This window comes from Electrophorus electricus, chromosome 23 (genome assembly GCF_041902795.1).
Source record: "Electrophorus electricus isolate QZ-2024a chromosome 23, ASM4190279v1, whole genome shotgun sequence".
NCBI classification, from domain to species: Eukaryota; Metazoa; Chordata; class Actinopteri; order Gymnotiformes; family Gymnotidae; genus Electrophorus; species Electrophorus electricus.
Window position 1 is genome coordinate 6436463 of NC_137519.1, and position 13538 is coordinate 6450000.

Here is a 13538-nt window from a genome sequence, read left to right on the forward strand (position 1 = left end):
AAATATATGGAGTTACTTGAACTGCAAACAATTTATAATAACTTCATGCACCTGTGTGTGTGTGTGTGTGTGTGTGTGTGTGTGTGTGTGTGTGTGTGTGTGTGTGTGTGTGTGTGTGCATGTGTGCGTACGTTTGTGTGTGTGTGTGTGTGTGTGTGTGTGTGTATGTGTGCGTACGTTTGGGTGTGTGTGTGTGTGTGTGTGTGTGTGTGTGCGCATGTGTGCGTACATTTGTGTGTGTGTGTTTGCCAGAAACTCAGTCTCAGCACAGTGTAGCTCTCTCCTCTCGGAGCCTCTGTGCTCCTAATGGATCTACAGTAAAAATCCCCTGCAAATATACATCTAGTTCCTCCAGTGTCAGAGCGAGAGAGTGGTATCAGGTCCAGAGATCTGATGGAGAACCACAAGACCTGAGTAAAGACCCTCAATACTTAGGACGAGTTTCTATAAGCACACGGTGGAATGACTGTACACTGACAATGAACAACGTGAATGTAAGTGACTCTGGAGTTTATAACTTCAGATTTAGAACATGGAGGAATTAATGGATATCTGCTTCATCTGGAGTTACTCTCACTGTTACAGGTAATAACAAACTTAAAACATAGAACACACACACACTCTCTCTCTCTCTCTCACACACACACACACACACACACACACACACACACACACCTACACTGCCATACACACATTATACATTGTTGGGACATGGGGACTTACATATTTCACACTTCATTATTGTCACTCTGGTGGATTTCTACTTTTAACAGACTTTCCCATAACAAAAACACTGCACTTTAAACTCTGTGCTGCTTTAAAGAGGACATTACAAAGTTTTCAATATTACCACATTTGTGACTGGGTCTCTGACCAACTGATTTTACTGTTTGTACAAATTAGTGTCCCTAACAGTAAAGACATTTAAGTCTATAATTAACTAATTTTGAATTTTAGAACTCAGATTTTCACACTGAACCATACTTGTTAACTTAGTAGGAACAATTTTGTATAACCATAGGTAGTTTATGGACACTTACAAAATGTATCTCTTTCTCTCCCACACATCCATATCTACACTTTCTCTGTTCCATACACATGCATACCATGTTTTTCTCACACAGAAAACATTCTGATGTGCATGATGTGATGTGTGTGTAGACCTGAAGGTGAATCCTGAGACTGTAGGACAGAGAGAGGTGAAACTCACCTGTAGCTCCACCTGCAGCTTCAGTAAGACCCCTCAGCACTACTGGTACAGGAATGGACAGTACAGGTCATATAGAAATGATGCCTCCATTATGCTCCACTCCACCAGTGTATCTGATGAGGGCAGCTACTCCTGTAGTGTGTATGGCAGCAGACAGCACTCTCCTGCAGTGTGTAAGTGTTGGATTTGAACTAAATCTCAAGACTAACTCTGAACTTCAGTATTATTCAATATTTGACATATTTGCACAATCCATTTTACTCTACATATTTGCATGCCACATGTGTTTTATTCTTTTTATACAACGGATATTATTCAATTAGTAATTATTCAGTCACTTGATCCCTTCCAATCCAGTCTGGTCAGATCTGACATGAGAGTGTGTGATATTTCATGATGAGAGAATTCACCTGACTCTCTGTCACTGATACACTCAGAAACAGAGCAGTGATACTGATTACATTTACAATAGTGTACATGTAAGAAACTGGACAGAACCATTTACAAGAGCTGAGCAAACACCAGTCCCTTCACTGTACCATCTACACTCACAGCAGCATAGTCTGAACTTACTAAGCAAGCGTGTCTTACAGTCGGATCTTAGTCAGACTAATACTGAATACTGATGGACATAAATGTACTTATGATTGTAGGTGCTTTATTGGTACAAGTTTATAAGACACAGCTGTGTTGCTGTTTTACATGTGCATCACCACAGTTTGGCTATACAAAAACTCAAAAAACAAAAAAAGTGTACACTAAGAAGAATTAATTAAACAGGCCACTCCCTTTACTCTTTGAAGAAATATTTCTGACAGGATGGATCCATGGAAGAAATTAATGAGTGAATGTGGTTGGACAGCACTCTTATATAATGCAATAGTTTAAGTGACTGAAGACACAGTTTCAAAGACATGAACGTTTCAGCCCTTAGGTCTTCATCAGCGTGTTTCTAACATCTCATCCCACTTATATGCAGAAAAGAGGCCTCTCCCTTGGATACTTCATCAAAATGTCACAAGTATTTGATGTCAGTATCCATGTAACAAATTAATATCTACAGTGTAGTAAAAGGTGAATTACCTATATTATGTATATAGAGTTCAAGGAAGAGGATAAAACAAAGTTTTCATAATTGTATTCACATCAATAAATAAATGAAAACATTTAAAGTTACTATCAACTTCCTTCAAAGGAAGAGACGTAGATTGTTTAGGTAACTGCGCCCAAATTAAAGGGTCTTTTAGATTAGGGGCTCTTTTGAAACAGAAAGAGGGAGGGTTCAGTTGAAATTCTATACTCTTTGAAATGGGGGGCCAGGCTGGGGCCAGTGGCTATGTTAGAGGGGCCATGTGTTCATAAGAGCAAGGAAACTCACTCCTCATTTACTCCTCGTACTGTGAAAAAACATTACTGAAATATGTATAATAATGTTCAAATATATATATATATATTCACAATTTGGGGAAACCAGTTATCCCAGAGAACTTGAATCTGTAAATAACATTTGTTACAGAACATAACTTTTTTTTTTTTTTTTGGTCAAATTTCTTGTGTGAGTTATACTAAGAATTCTAGTATCACACTTGATACATCCATGGTACATAATCATCTTGACTAATGTTGTAAAGTTCATTCCATTTATTGAGGAAATCAGTACTATCTTTAAGGAAGGAAGGTAACTGGTAAACTAACTCCATATTGAGAGAGAGGCTCTGTTAGGAATAGACTGCCTGAAACAATGGGATGTCCTGGTGGATATTTATAGGCAGGTGCTTCTAAAATTGAGTTCAGTGAGTATATATACATGATGGATAAATATTATGCAGATTTCTTCTGCATTTATCTGGCTTGGTTTAAAAGCAAATATTAATATTAAAAGCTAACATATTAATTATTAATATTCATTCATGTTTTATGAATTACCAGAATTTATTTTTTCCTGAATGTGACTGTATCTGTGTTTCAGGTGTTTTAGGGTGTGACATACACTTGTGTGCTCTGAAAGGCTCAAATGTTGATCTATCCTACTCTTATAAATACCCTGGAGGACAAACGGTGACAGAATCATTCTGGTTTATTAAAGTGCAGCAGGTTGGTGTTGAAGCTGTGGATGTGAGAGAGGAAGAGGAGTATGAGGGGAGAGTGCAGTATAGACAGAGCTCCCAGAATGACTGTAGTATGACAATCACTCACCTGAGAGAGAGTGACGCTCACACATACAGGTTCAGATTCCACACTGATGGTCCTTGGGGTCCATACACTGGTGATCCTGGAGTATCTCTGTCTGTCACAGGTAATCACATAAGACTAGTTAACTATAAAAATATGCTATTTATAAAATTAACACCAAAGCTTCTTTCTTAAAATGATTTGCAGATCTGAAGGTTATGATGTCAAACACATATAGAGGGAATATCAAACTGACCTGCAGCTCCACCTGCATGCTGCCCAACAACCCCACCTACATCTGTTACAGGAATGGACACCCTGTATATAACCAGAACACTAATGGAATGTATGTGTATGACAGTAGTGAGGATGCAGGCAGCTACACCTGTGCTGTAAGAGGATATGAGGAGCTCTGCTCTCCTGCTGTCTGTAAGATCCTCACTTTAAACTCTCATCATTCTATCCGCATCTCACTGGCAGCTTCTATGAGATAAAAAGTTTTTTGTTTGATTGTTGTTTGTTTTTGCTGTTTTTTGCTGCTGGTTCTGCCTACATGTTTATAAGTAGCTGGGAAGCACCTTTCACAGTTGAGGGCTCTATACATTTCTGGGCACTGGCTAGCTGGTTCAGCAGTACTACATCAGTGTGTTTTGTTTGTGTTCTCATTGTCTCTTGCTCTTGTCCTCACTTTAAACTGCACTCACTCTGTGTCACTGGCAACTTCTACTAGATTACAGTGAACTCATGCTGAGTCACATATGGCTAAGACATAAGACAACTACAGCATTTTTAGATATATTTCAATTTAAGAGTTTTCAGTGTTTAAGGTATTTTTTGAAAAACATTTTTTTTTTTCGTTTTTCCATAAATCACTGCGTTTAATTTTTAAGTCCACTGTGTTTATGTTTACATACATATTATTGGCAGTTGGAAGTTTTAATCAACCACTGCTGTTCTTGGTAAAAAAAAAGAAAAAAAAAAAGCAATATTTGTAAAGCAACCTTGAGTTTGAGAAAGGTGCTATATAAATGCAACTAATAATAATAATAATAATAATAATAATAATAATAATAATAATAATAATAATAATAATAACCTCTGTTGGCCTCCTTCATGGGTGGCCTGGTTTTGACCAAAGAGCAAGTGTTACATATTTACATATTAAAATCATGATGTCTTGATGCATTTAATAAAGTCAGTTAATCATAAACCAGAAAAATAAGAGGACCATTTAAATGCTAAAGCCTTTACACATTGACCATCATCCACATAGTCAATTATAACTGGTAATGAAACCTAGTAAATAAACAGTAAATTACTTAGTAAATAAAAACTGGAAACAGAAGCAATATTCACAGGGATGGAAATGAGGAACAGGGGAGGCTGGAGACACACTAATGAGTAATAAAGGGGGACATGGCAACATGTGAGGAAAGGAGTGTAAACACAACACACACGGTGACACGTTAACCGAGGACAACAACACATCAAACATGGCGAGAGGCATCACATGGATGAGGGCGTAAAGGAGGGGTCTATACTGTAACTGCACTTATAAGTAGTGTTCATGCAGACACTTAGGAACACAAGAAAACCTGCTATGTAATTGTATAAACATGCACAAAATATACTGACATTACTTGCCCTTTTAAAAACAGGTCATTCATGAAAGGGCCCACTGGAAACTTGGCACAACTTCCCTGAGAACAAGACAAGTGACACAAAACAAGTCTTGTCTCCCAGCTTCTGATTATATACAACTGACTTTAAAAGAACTGGTAGTCACTACAGTGACTACAGGATCAGAGGGACAGACAGTAACACTGAGCTGCAGCTCCACCTGCACTCTGCCCTACAACCCCACCTACATCTGGTACAAGAACGGACAGCGTGTGTCTCACTGCACATATGTCTCCTGCTCTGTATCTGCAGTCAGGGATGCAGTCAGTTATAGCTGTGCTACTGAAAGGCATGAGAACCTTGTCTCTCCTCCTGTGTGTGAGTGGAGAATTTACATATGAAAATCATGATGTCATGATGCATTTAATAAAGTCAGTTAATCATAAACCAGAAACATCACTACAATCAATACTTACTACTACAGCTCATGATGATGATGATGCTCTTTGTTGTAGTTTCACAGTTATCAACTATAACTTCTGAATTTATAAGAATCTCTTAACCAAACTGTGTATGAGAGTTTAGTTTTAATGTTAACAGTGTGTGTTTGTGTTCAGATGCCCCTAGAAACACCAGAGCATTGATGGTTTCCTCTGGAGAGAGAGTGGAGGGAGATTCAGTGACTCTGACCTGCAGCAGTGATTCAAACCCTCCTGTTCTCACCTACTCCTGGTTTAAGCAGAGAGCAGCTGCAGACACACTGCTGCCAACAGACCAGAATTACAGCATCTCCAACATCAGCTCCCAGCACAGTGGACTCTACTACTGCACCGCTCACAACCAGCTGGGACAGCACAACTCCACCACCATCCTTCTGGATGTGTTATGTAGGTTCACTATTGTGAGATGTGTTAAGAATGTGTCCTAAAGTGATGTGTATACACACAGAACAGGTGGTCCCACATCCACAGTCCATGAACAGTGAGCTGATGAACAGTCAGCAGCAAATGAAGCATTACACTGTGGCTATGCAACTGTTTTATTCATTTTAATGATAGTCTTATAAATATCACTCTTTAAAGTTATTGTGTTCATGCCGGTTGTGCACTGAATGTTACTGTTTTCTGAAATATTTCCATAGATGGCTGATATGGACCACTTTCAAACATGAACAGTCAAAATAAAAAGACATTAAATGTATTATTTCAATTCTTGCTCTCCTGCTCAGACCCTCCCAGAGTCCCGTCTGTTACTGACCGTGTGTCTGGTGACTCGGTGACACTGCTGTGCTACAGTGACTCCAACCCCGTCAGTAATTACTCCTGGTATAAGAAGACAGGAAGTGATGTCTTACTGTTTGGAAATGGCACCAATTTAACTATAGCTACAGGAACAAGTGGACTTTTCTACTGTGTGGTGCAGAATCGATTTGGATCATCTAACTCATCAGAATGGTCATTTACTTCAGGTACAGTCTGGGTTGAATTCACTGCCTTATTGTCTACATGGTGATTAAAGAAAGTGAGACAACTATCTTGCACTTCCAGTGTCAGTTTGATGAGGTCATACAGCAAGACTTCTGTGACTGTTCACACATCTGTGTAACATGCTGCCCTCTCCTTCCTGATGCAGGGAACCCAGCTGGGACATACGCAGTTTCTGGAGTCACGGGAGTTTTGTTTCTGACTCTCATTGCTGTCTGTCTATGGATGAGGTAAGAAGCTGAAGCCACATTGATATTACACACCCTGCCAATGCTGTAGGCTGTTTACTACCCAGTCCCCAAGATCACTATACAAACGAGCAAAGACAATAAACAATGACAATTAGACTGAAGTAAATAAATAAGTAAATAAATTAAAAAACAAACAAACAAAAAAACAAATTGAAGATGCAAGAAAATTTTAAAACATGAGATGTTATTCAGTAATTGTTAAAAAAAAAAGAAAAAAGTAGAGTTGCAAAGGCATAGTAATTACATCACTCAGACAGCAAGCTGGTGGTTGGAAGAAAATATCAGTCAGGCAATCAACTAGGCTGAGAGGAGGCAGCCTGTATGAGGGGACTGGATGAGCAGAAAATTGCATATAATGCATACAGTAGTGAAACTGGAGACCATGTTGTCTAGTAATGTTGCCAAGGTGGAGAATAATTAATAAAAAGTAGAGGACCAAGTATTTAGGCCTTAAGAACACCATGACATCGGATTGATGGGTATGACTAACCCACCAAAGGAGGTAAATTGCTGTCTGTCAGTGACATATGATTTAAACCACATAATTATCATGCCAGTGATGTCAACCAGGTTTTAACACAAATCATTTTAACTAGAGTTTGATTAACACAGAAGCTATTGAGCCTGGTGCTGTTAATACTGTGGCTCACCACCAGGGGGTGAACCGCAGCTGTCAGCAGCAGGAGTGAGGAGACCAGCGCAAAAGTGAGTTTGAAGAAGAGTCGACAGAGGATTGAGATTTCAGTCCAACTCAAAATCCCTGCAAAGTTTTCCATAAAGGGTCCAATGACCAAAGTAACAGAGTTCAGCCTGTATTTTGATTATTAACTACAAAAATCATTAATCACCATGTCAAAATTCATCTCCCTCTCTCTTTCTTTCAGCGTGATTCTATTCCTGTATATGATAACGTCTCAGCCCTAGACATGCCCTCTGACCCCACAAATGACGACATTCTCTACTCCAACATTAATTTCACACACTCCCACTCACAGGAAGTACCTCTCTACTCTACTGTCCAACCGCCAATGGCTCTTAATCAACAAGAGGAAGTAGAGCATGCCAGAGTGAAATTCTCTGCCTGTTAGGCAATGCAAACTGTTTAGTTAACCATATTTCTGTCACACTTAGACACACCTTCCCACATACACATGCACTCACACAAACATGCGCACACACTAAAGCTGACGAGATACCCCTCCCTCTAAAAATAAATAAATAAATAAAACTAAAAATCTTGACAGAGGCCAAAGCAATTTTACTAGTTATAGAAAATGCTTATACCTACTGGCCAGCTATTTTAAATCCTAAAATTTTACATCTTTTATTTAATCTTAAAATTTGGTTTCATGTTAAGACTTGAAAAAATAATTACTGCAGTGTATATGTTAAGTAAAATCAAAGAAGAAGAATTCACTGTTTTGGAAAGCATGCATCAGTAAAAAAAAATTGTTCAAAATAGAATTTTGTTAAATAAAATGCCTCAATATATTAAAACCAAAAAAATCACTTTTTGGAAGGAAATGTAACACTTTTTACTAGAGCATGTCATGAAGTAAATGCAAAATGTGACATTTTGAGTGAAATTGTTTGTCTAGCTATATATAGTACAAAGTAAGAATTACAACATTAAATAAGTTAAATAGCACTTCACAGTGACCTTGACATTTAGGAAATGGTGTGTTGTTCTCAAATTTTAATCTGCAGTGTATGGTTATTAACACATAAAACACAGGAGACACAGCACACACGCTATCATTGTTAAAGACTGACAGTAACACGTAAACGATAGACTTTTATGACACACAAGAAGGATCAGGTGTGGAACAGAGGGAGGGTGTGGACTCATGGACAAACATACACACACACCCACAAACACACACGGGGAGATGTTTTGGAGGAGGGGCCATACCGTGACAGAGCCCCTCCCCAATGGCGCAACTTGCCAGCAACGTGCCAGCCTATCGGGCTACAGCCCCGAAAACAACGCCAAATGGCGAAGCCGGAGGACCGAGCGACCCGATACAGGCCAGCGCGAACAGGACAGAGGGGCGAAGGACATGTACCAGGACAACAACAGACACGGGAACAGACACACTGACAGGTACAGGCACTGACACAAAGGGGGACAAAGTGATTGCCACAGACAATGTGATGGGGACAGACACAGTGACAGCGACACGTATTAAACTACATCGAGGATTGCTAGAGAGTCCAGGGAAGCCAGCAAGAACCCCAGCCTGTTCCCCAGTCGTCGGCTGGGCTGAAGTCCAACCTGCCTGTGGGAGATCGCCCCTCGCCGATTTAGGGGGCGGTGACTTCTGCGCACTCATTTCAGGAGGCGCACCAGCTACTTTGCCTGTCTCCGGGAGTTTCCTCCTCGGACAACGACGACACCTCTCTGAAAGTCACATGAGGCATCTTGCATGCCTCAGAGCGGCGTGCCCTGGGTGGAGCCTTGGACGGAAGCTTGGGTACCAGAGGCCCGTCGCGCTGGTAGTTTGCAGACGTTGTGTCACTGTCCAAGGGAGCGTCTCCATAGAAGACCTCCTCCACCTCCATCGAAGGATCCTTCCCGCAGTTGAACTCAGAGTCTGACGGCAGACTAACGTCGCTGTACTCATTCCTTTCATAATCCATGTAGCCCTCATTGTAGTCCAGGGAAGGGTAGTAGGACCCTGCGAACTCCGACTCCAGTTACTGGACTTCATTGTACCAGTCCCGGTAGTCCGACGTGGTTCCGTAAGACTCCTCAGAGTCCAGCCCTGAAGCACACTCAGAACCCTGGACCACACTCAGAATCAATCTCAAAATCAAGGCTGATCTGTTTTAGACAAGGTGTTAAAACATGTCAAAATGTTACTGAAACCTGCTGCTTCAACCTGTGATTGCTACATATACCAAGTTAATCCTCTTTTCCCAAATACCAGAATAGTTCACCTACAAATTCCCAGATAGTTTGAAAGTATTAAAAATGCATCCCAGTTCAAGGGTTTCAGTGAGTGGAGAGATAACAGCACATAATTAGCCAAGTTGGAAAATCACAAACCATAACATAATGGAAGGATCACTTAAGAAAGTCCGTTCTGTGGTGTGGAATTATTTCCAGGAACAATCTCCATCAAAAATATGAAGCACCATCTGTGATAGGCTGCTTTCTTATATCAGTAATACATGGTGTACGCTTCGTCAGGTGAGGTACACGCAGCCTGTGATTTTAGAGGGAAATAAAAATCTCACTGTACCAGCTCTTCCTGGACAATCTAAACAAGGTATAATAGAACAGCTTGACACAAATCTATACCCCAAATAAATATCTATAGTACACTTATAAGACTGATTTCAAACATATTCTAGATCTAATAAAAATTCTAACACATACAAAAATTGATTCCAATTGTAACAAATGTACTAATACATATAGTGGAATAAAATTGTTCAGGCTCACTTTGTAAATTTTATCTCACTACCAAACAAACTGAGAGCTGTAGCTCTTTTTACACTGAAATAATAAACTGCTTGATCATTTCTATTTGATGGACACTGAATATAGTCACTTTCCAATATATATTCCTTATGCCTGTGTTTGTTTGTCTTTAGTTCTATAAAGTTAATTTTATTCTCCAGTAGGTTAATGTCTGTCCTGAGCTAATGCTCTGTGGCGGACTACAAATCAAATAACCAGCCATTAATCAAGGAACGTTCCTCTCCTCCCCCAGCAGAGGGAGCACTTCCCTTAAGAAACATCAGACTCGGGCTGCTGGTTGTCCGTGATTACCGTTACGGAAGTCTCTGCCTTCTATTGGCCACCGAGGGCAGTCTAGCAGGTGGCCCTGACCGTTACATATTGTTTTAATCAGAATAAAAATCATTACCTTAAAGAAAGAGAACATTAGAAAAAACATGTTTATGTACAATTCTATTATGAAAACATTATAATTAAAAATAAAATCTAATTGTGAAGCAACCGCTAAAGATTGTGGTAGTGACAAGTCAATATTTGTTTCCTGAGTTTGCCAGCACAGACAAACTTAAAGTCAATAAAGTCAGTTTGCTTCATTAATTACTCGCATACTGTTACAAAGTGTAACGGTCCCCCTCGTCAGTGTCCGTGTAGTTTGGGCCACCACGTGGTTCTTGTTTATTTACGTATTCTCATAGAATATGATGTACAGAGACGTGTAAGAAATTATAAAACATTAATATATATATATATTTCATATATTTCTAAAGAAAACACATGTGAATGTGTAATTCTATATAAAAAGACTCAATACACGATGTAACAACTATATATAGAAATAAGTTGTTTGTTTTGTTTATCACATGTGTAACCAGCAGAGAAATAAACGTATTCAAATTTAGTAATACATGAGAAAGTATTACACAGCCACTAAATCAAATTATATGTAATTTCAACAGGCATCACTACACTAGTACACTGGGGATGAAGTACATCACTGTCACATTTCCTGTCCTGTGGGCTAAAGGCTACACAGTGACGTATGAATAAATGATGCATTACCTGCAGTACACACTGGGTGGGCTACTGGCATTTCTGACAGGTTTACAGCATCACTGTATTTTTAAGCAAAATTGAGAGACTAAAAGGATGGTCGCACAGTTCCAAAGAATGTGTGTTTTAATCCGCTATAAAATATTATTTTCAGAAATATTGTTTCCTGACACAATTAATTAATTCTTTGGGGTTTCTCTGTCTCTATGAATTCAACATAAACTCTGTTGTCATGAAATGCTCTGACTTCACTTGCTGTGACTCATTGTGCTGTGTTGCTTTCTAGTGTTCAGTACATTAACAGTTTCCTGAGTTCACTGTCGCCCCCCTGTGGCTGGTTAACGTCTTTATATTGCTTGCTTTACTATTTACTTCAAAAACAGTTTACAAAAGAAAATCTGGAAACAACAAACTCTGGATTTTATATTTCATTTGTTTTATATTTCATCTCCTATTTCTTCAAATTAAGTGGCTACAATAGAAAAAGTGGTTTCAAACTTTATTTACTCACCATAGTAAACATGACAAAATAAAAATTCTTGTATCTTCATATAAGTGTTCAGTACAGCAGCTGTGTGTTTGACTGGTATGAGTTGGGCATACCAAGACTAAAGTGGTATAAATGTCAGTCTGTATTCACACTCTACTGTCTGATAGTGTAAGATAAGCCCACCTCTCATCTATATGGCTGCTGAGTTCCTGTTTGATGACATTTGACCTAAATATATTCACAGCTTCTGCTATACGAAAGTCTGGACTAATGTATGTGGCTACGAGCTCTGGGCAGCCATGATGACCAAAGATATAATTTATGGTCAATCTGTAGAAGAAATACCCAGAATTCCATTACCAGTCAGTCTGATCAAACTCAAACCTGACCTCAGGGACTTTGACAGGAGTAATAGATGTGGCATCTGGTGTAACAGATGATGCAGGACACAGGAGAGGCCAAGCCTGATACCAGGGCAGACTAGTACATCTTTAACTTACCAGTAAACAAACAAACAAAGCAAATGAGTAGAAAAACAAAAAGGAAAAAAGGTTTCTCACACTTAAATGAGTTTTGTGGTCTTGAGAACAGAAAAAGGAAGAAGTTATAAGCTAAAAGGGGGAGGTGTGATGAACAAACGCTCTGCTAAATGCACAACACACCTTCCGTGTCTTTGCTGTTTGACAGTAACCAAGATCACAACATCTTCCCAGTGTAGGATGGGTGAGGAGGAGCAGGACTGAGGTCACGGCCGTTATACTCAGGAACACAAGAAAGTAGCAGAGACCTTCATTTAAGGCTTAAATTTAGTATTTAGCCTAAAGTTATTACTTATTGGAGCTCCAAGTATCACTTCTGTGTGACCGGTGTGAACCAGTGTGTGAAACATGTCTTTCCGAACATCAGGAAATATTACAGTAGCAACAATCGTCATGTTACTGGCAGGTAAACTTTGAATATTTCCTTTATTTTTTACTTTGTTTTTTGGGCACGCATGATATTGCTTTGACAATGGACAGTGGGTAGGCCAAGACCCTAAGTGTAAATTATGTGTGGGGTTTGGCACGCTGAAGCATATTTTATCAGCGTCTAAGTTTAGTTTGTCACATGTGGAGACACAATCAAGATCTTAAGAGTGTTAGAGTGTTTGATAGTAAATGTCTAGAGATTAACGCATTGCTCAGTGGAATATCTAATAAAGCGATTTGTATGAGTTTGTATGAGAAGTGGAGCGTGTTGGAGAATGAGCACTGGCTTTAGATATTGGTAGATGGGGCGAAGGACGAGACTGGAAATTATTTGTTGATGTAAATAAAAAACTACAGGTCCCACAATGTACTGTGTTAACCTTGCTGAGGCTGGACATGGTGTGGTACTCATAAAAAAAAATAATAATAATAATTTTTTTTTTTTACAAAACCTGGATGCTTTAATTTTGAGAGTTTACAGTTTCATTTGAAGATGCAGTGTCTGAGGTGAGAGAACGCAGGTGGGAGGCACATATAAGACCAGTAGAGACAGGTGTTAGGGGATTTGTCACAAAGTCTGCCACATTATAACTTGTGCAGTTCGGCACAGATTTGGCAGTAGCTGTGAAGGAGTTGTCAGAAGTAGCTGAAAGGGCTAGTCAGTGGTTGTGGATAAGGAGAGCTCAGTCTGGTTGGGGTAATGCCCCATAAAGGCAGAATGGATGAGGCTGTCATGTCATGGTGTAAAGTGGTAGATCCAGATGGAACTGGTGGCATTGAGGAGGCATTGATGGTGCCAGCTTTAGTCACTAGGCAGCCCAGGGTGG

The 13538-nt window shown here is 39.5% G+C and overlaps 1 protein-coding gene and 1 long non-coding RNA gene across 2 annotated transcripts in view; both read left to right on the plus strand.

The window, feature by feature from the left end:
• The first annotated feature begins 2994 nt into the window (after window positions 1–2994).
• On the plus strand, window positions 2995–9004 carry LOC145653293 (protein turtle-like). Its single transcript, XM_081706573.1, has 7 exons — window positions 2995–3506; window positions 5156–5380; window positions 5620–5889; window positions 6231–6357; window positions 6635–6716; window positions 8687–8841; window positions 8947–9004. Exons 1-7 carry the CDS (start codon window positions 3128–3130, stop codon window positions 9002–9004), a joined length of 1296 nt encoding a protein of 431 aa, XP_081562699.1. The 5' UTR covers window positions 2995–3127.
• Window positions 9005–12420: 3416 nt separating this feature from the next.
• The window catches only part of LOC145653205 (uncharacterized), a 7662-nt gene continuing 6544 nt past the window's right edge, over window positions 12421–13538 (plus strand). Inside the window, exon 1 of the long non-coding RNA XR_014119571.1 lies at window positions 12421–12688. This is a non-coding gene — a long non-coding RNA (uncharacterized LOC145653205). The remainder of the gene's footprint in view (window positions 12689–13538) is intronic.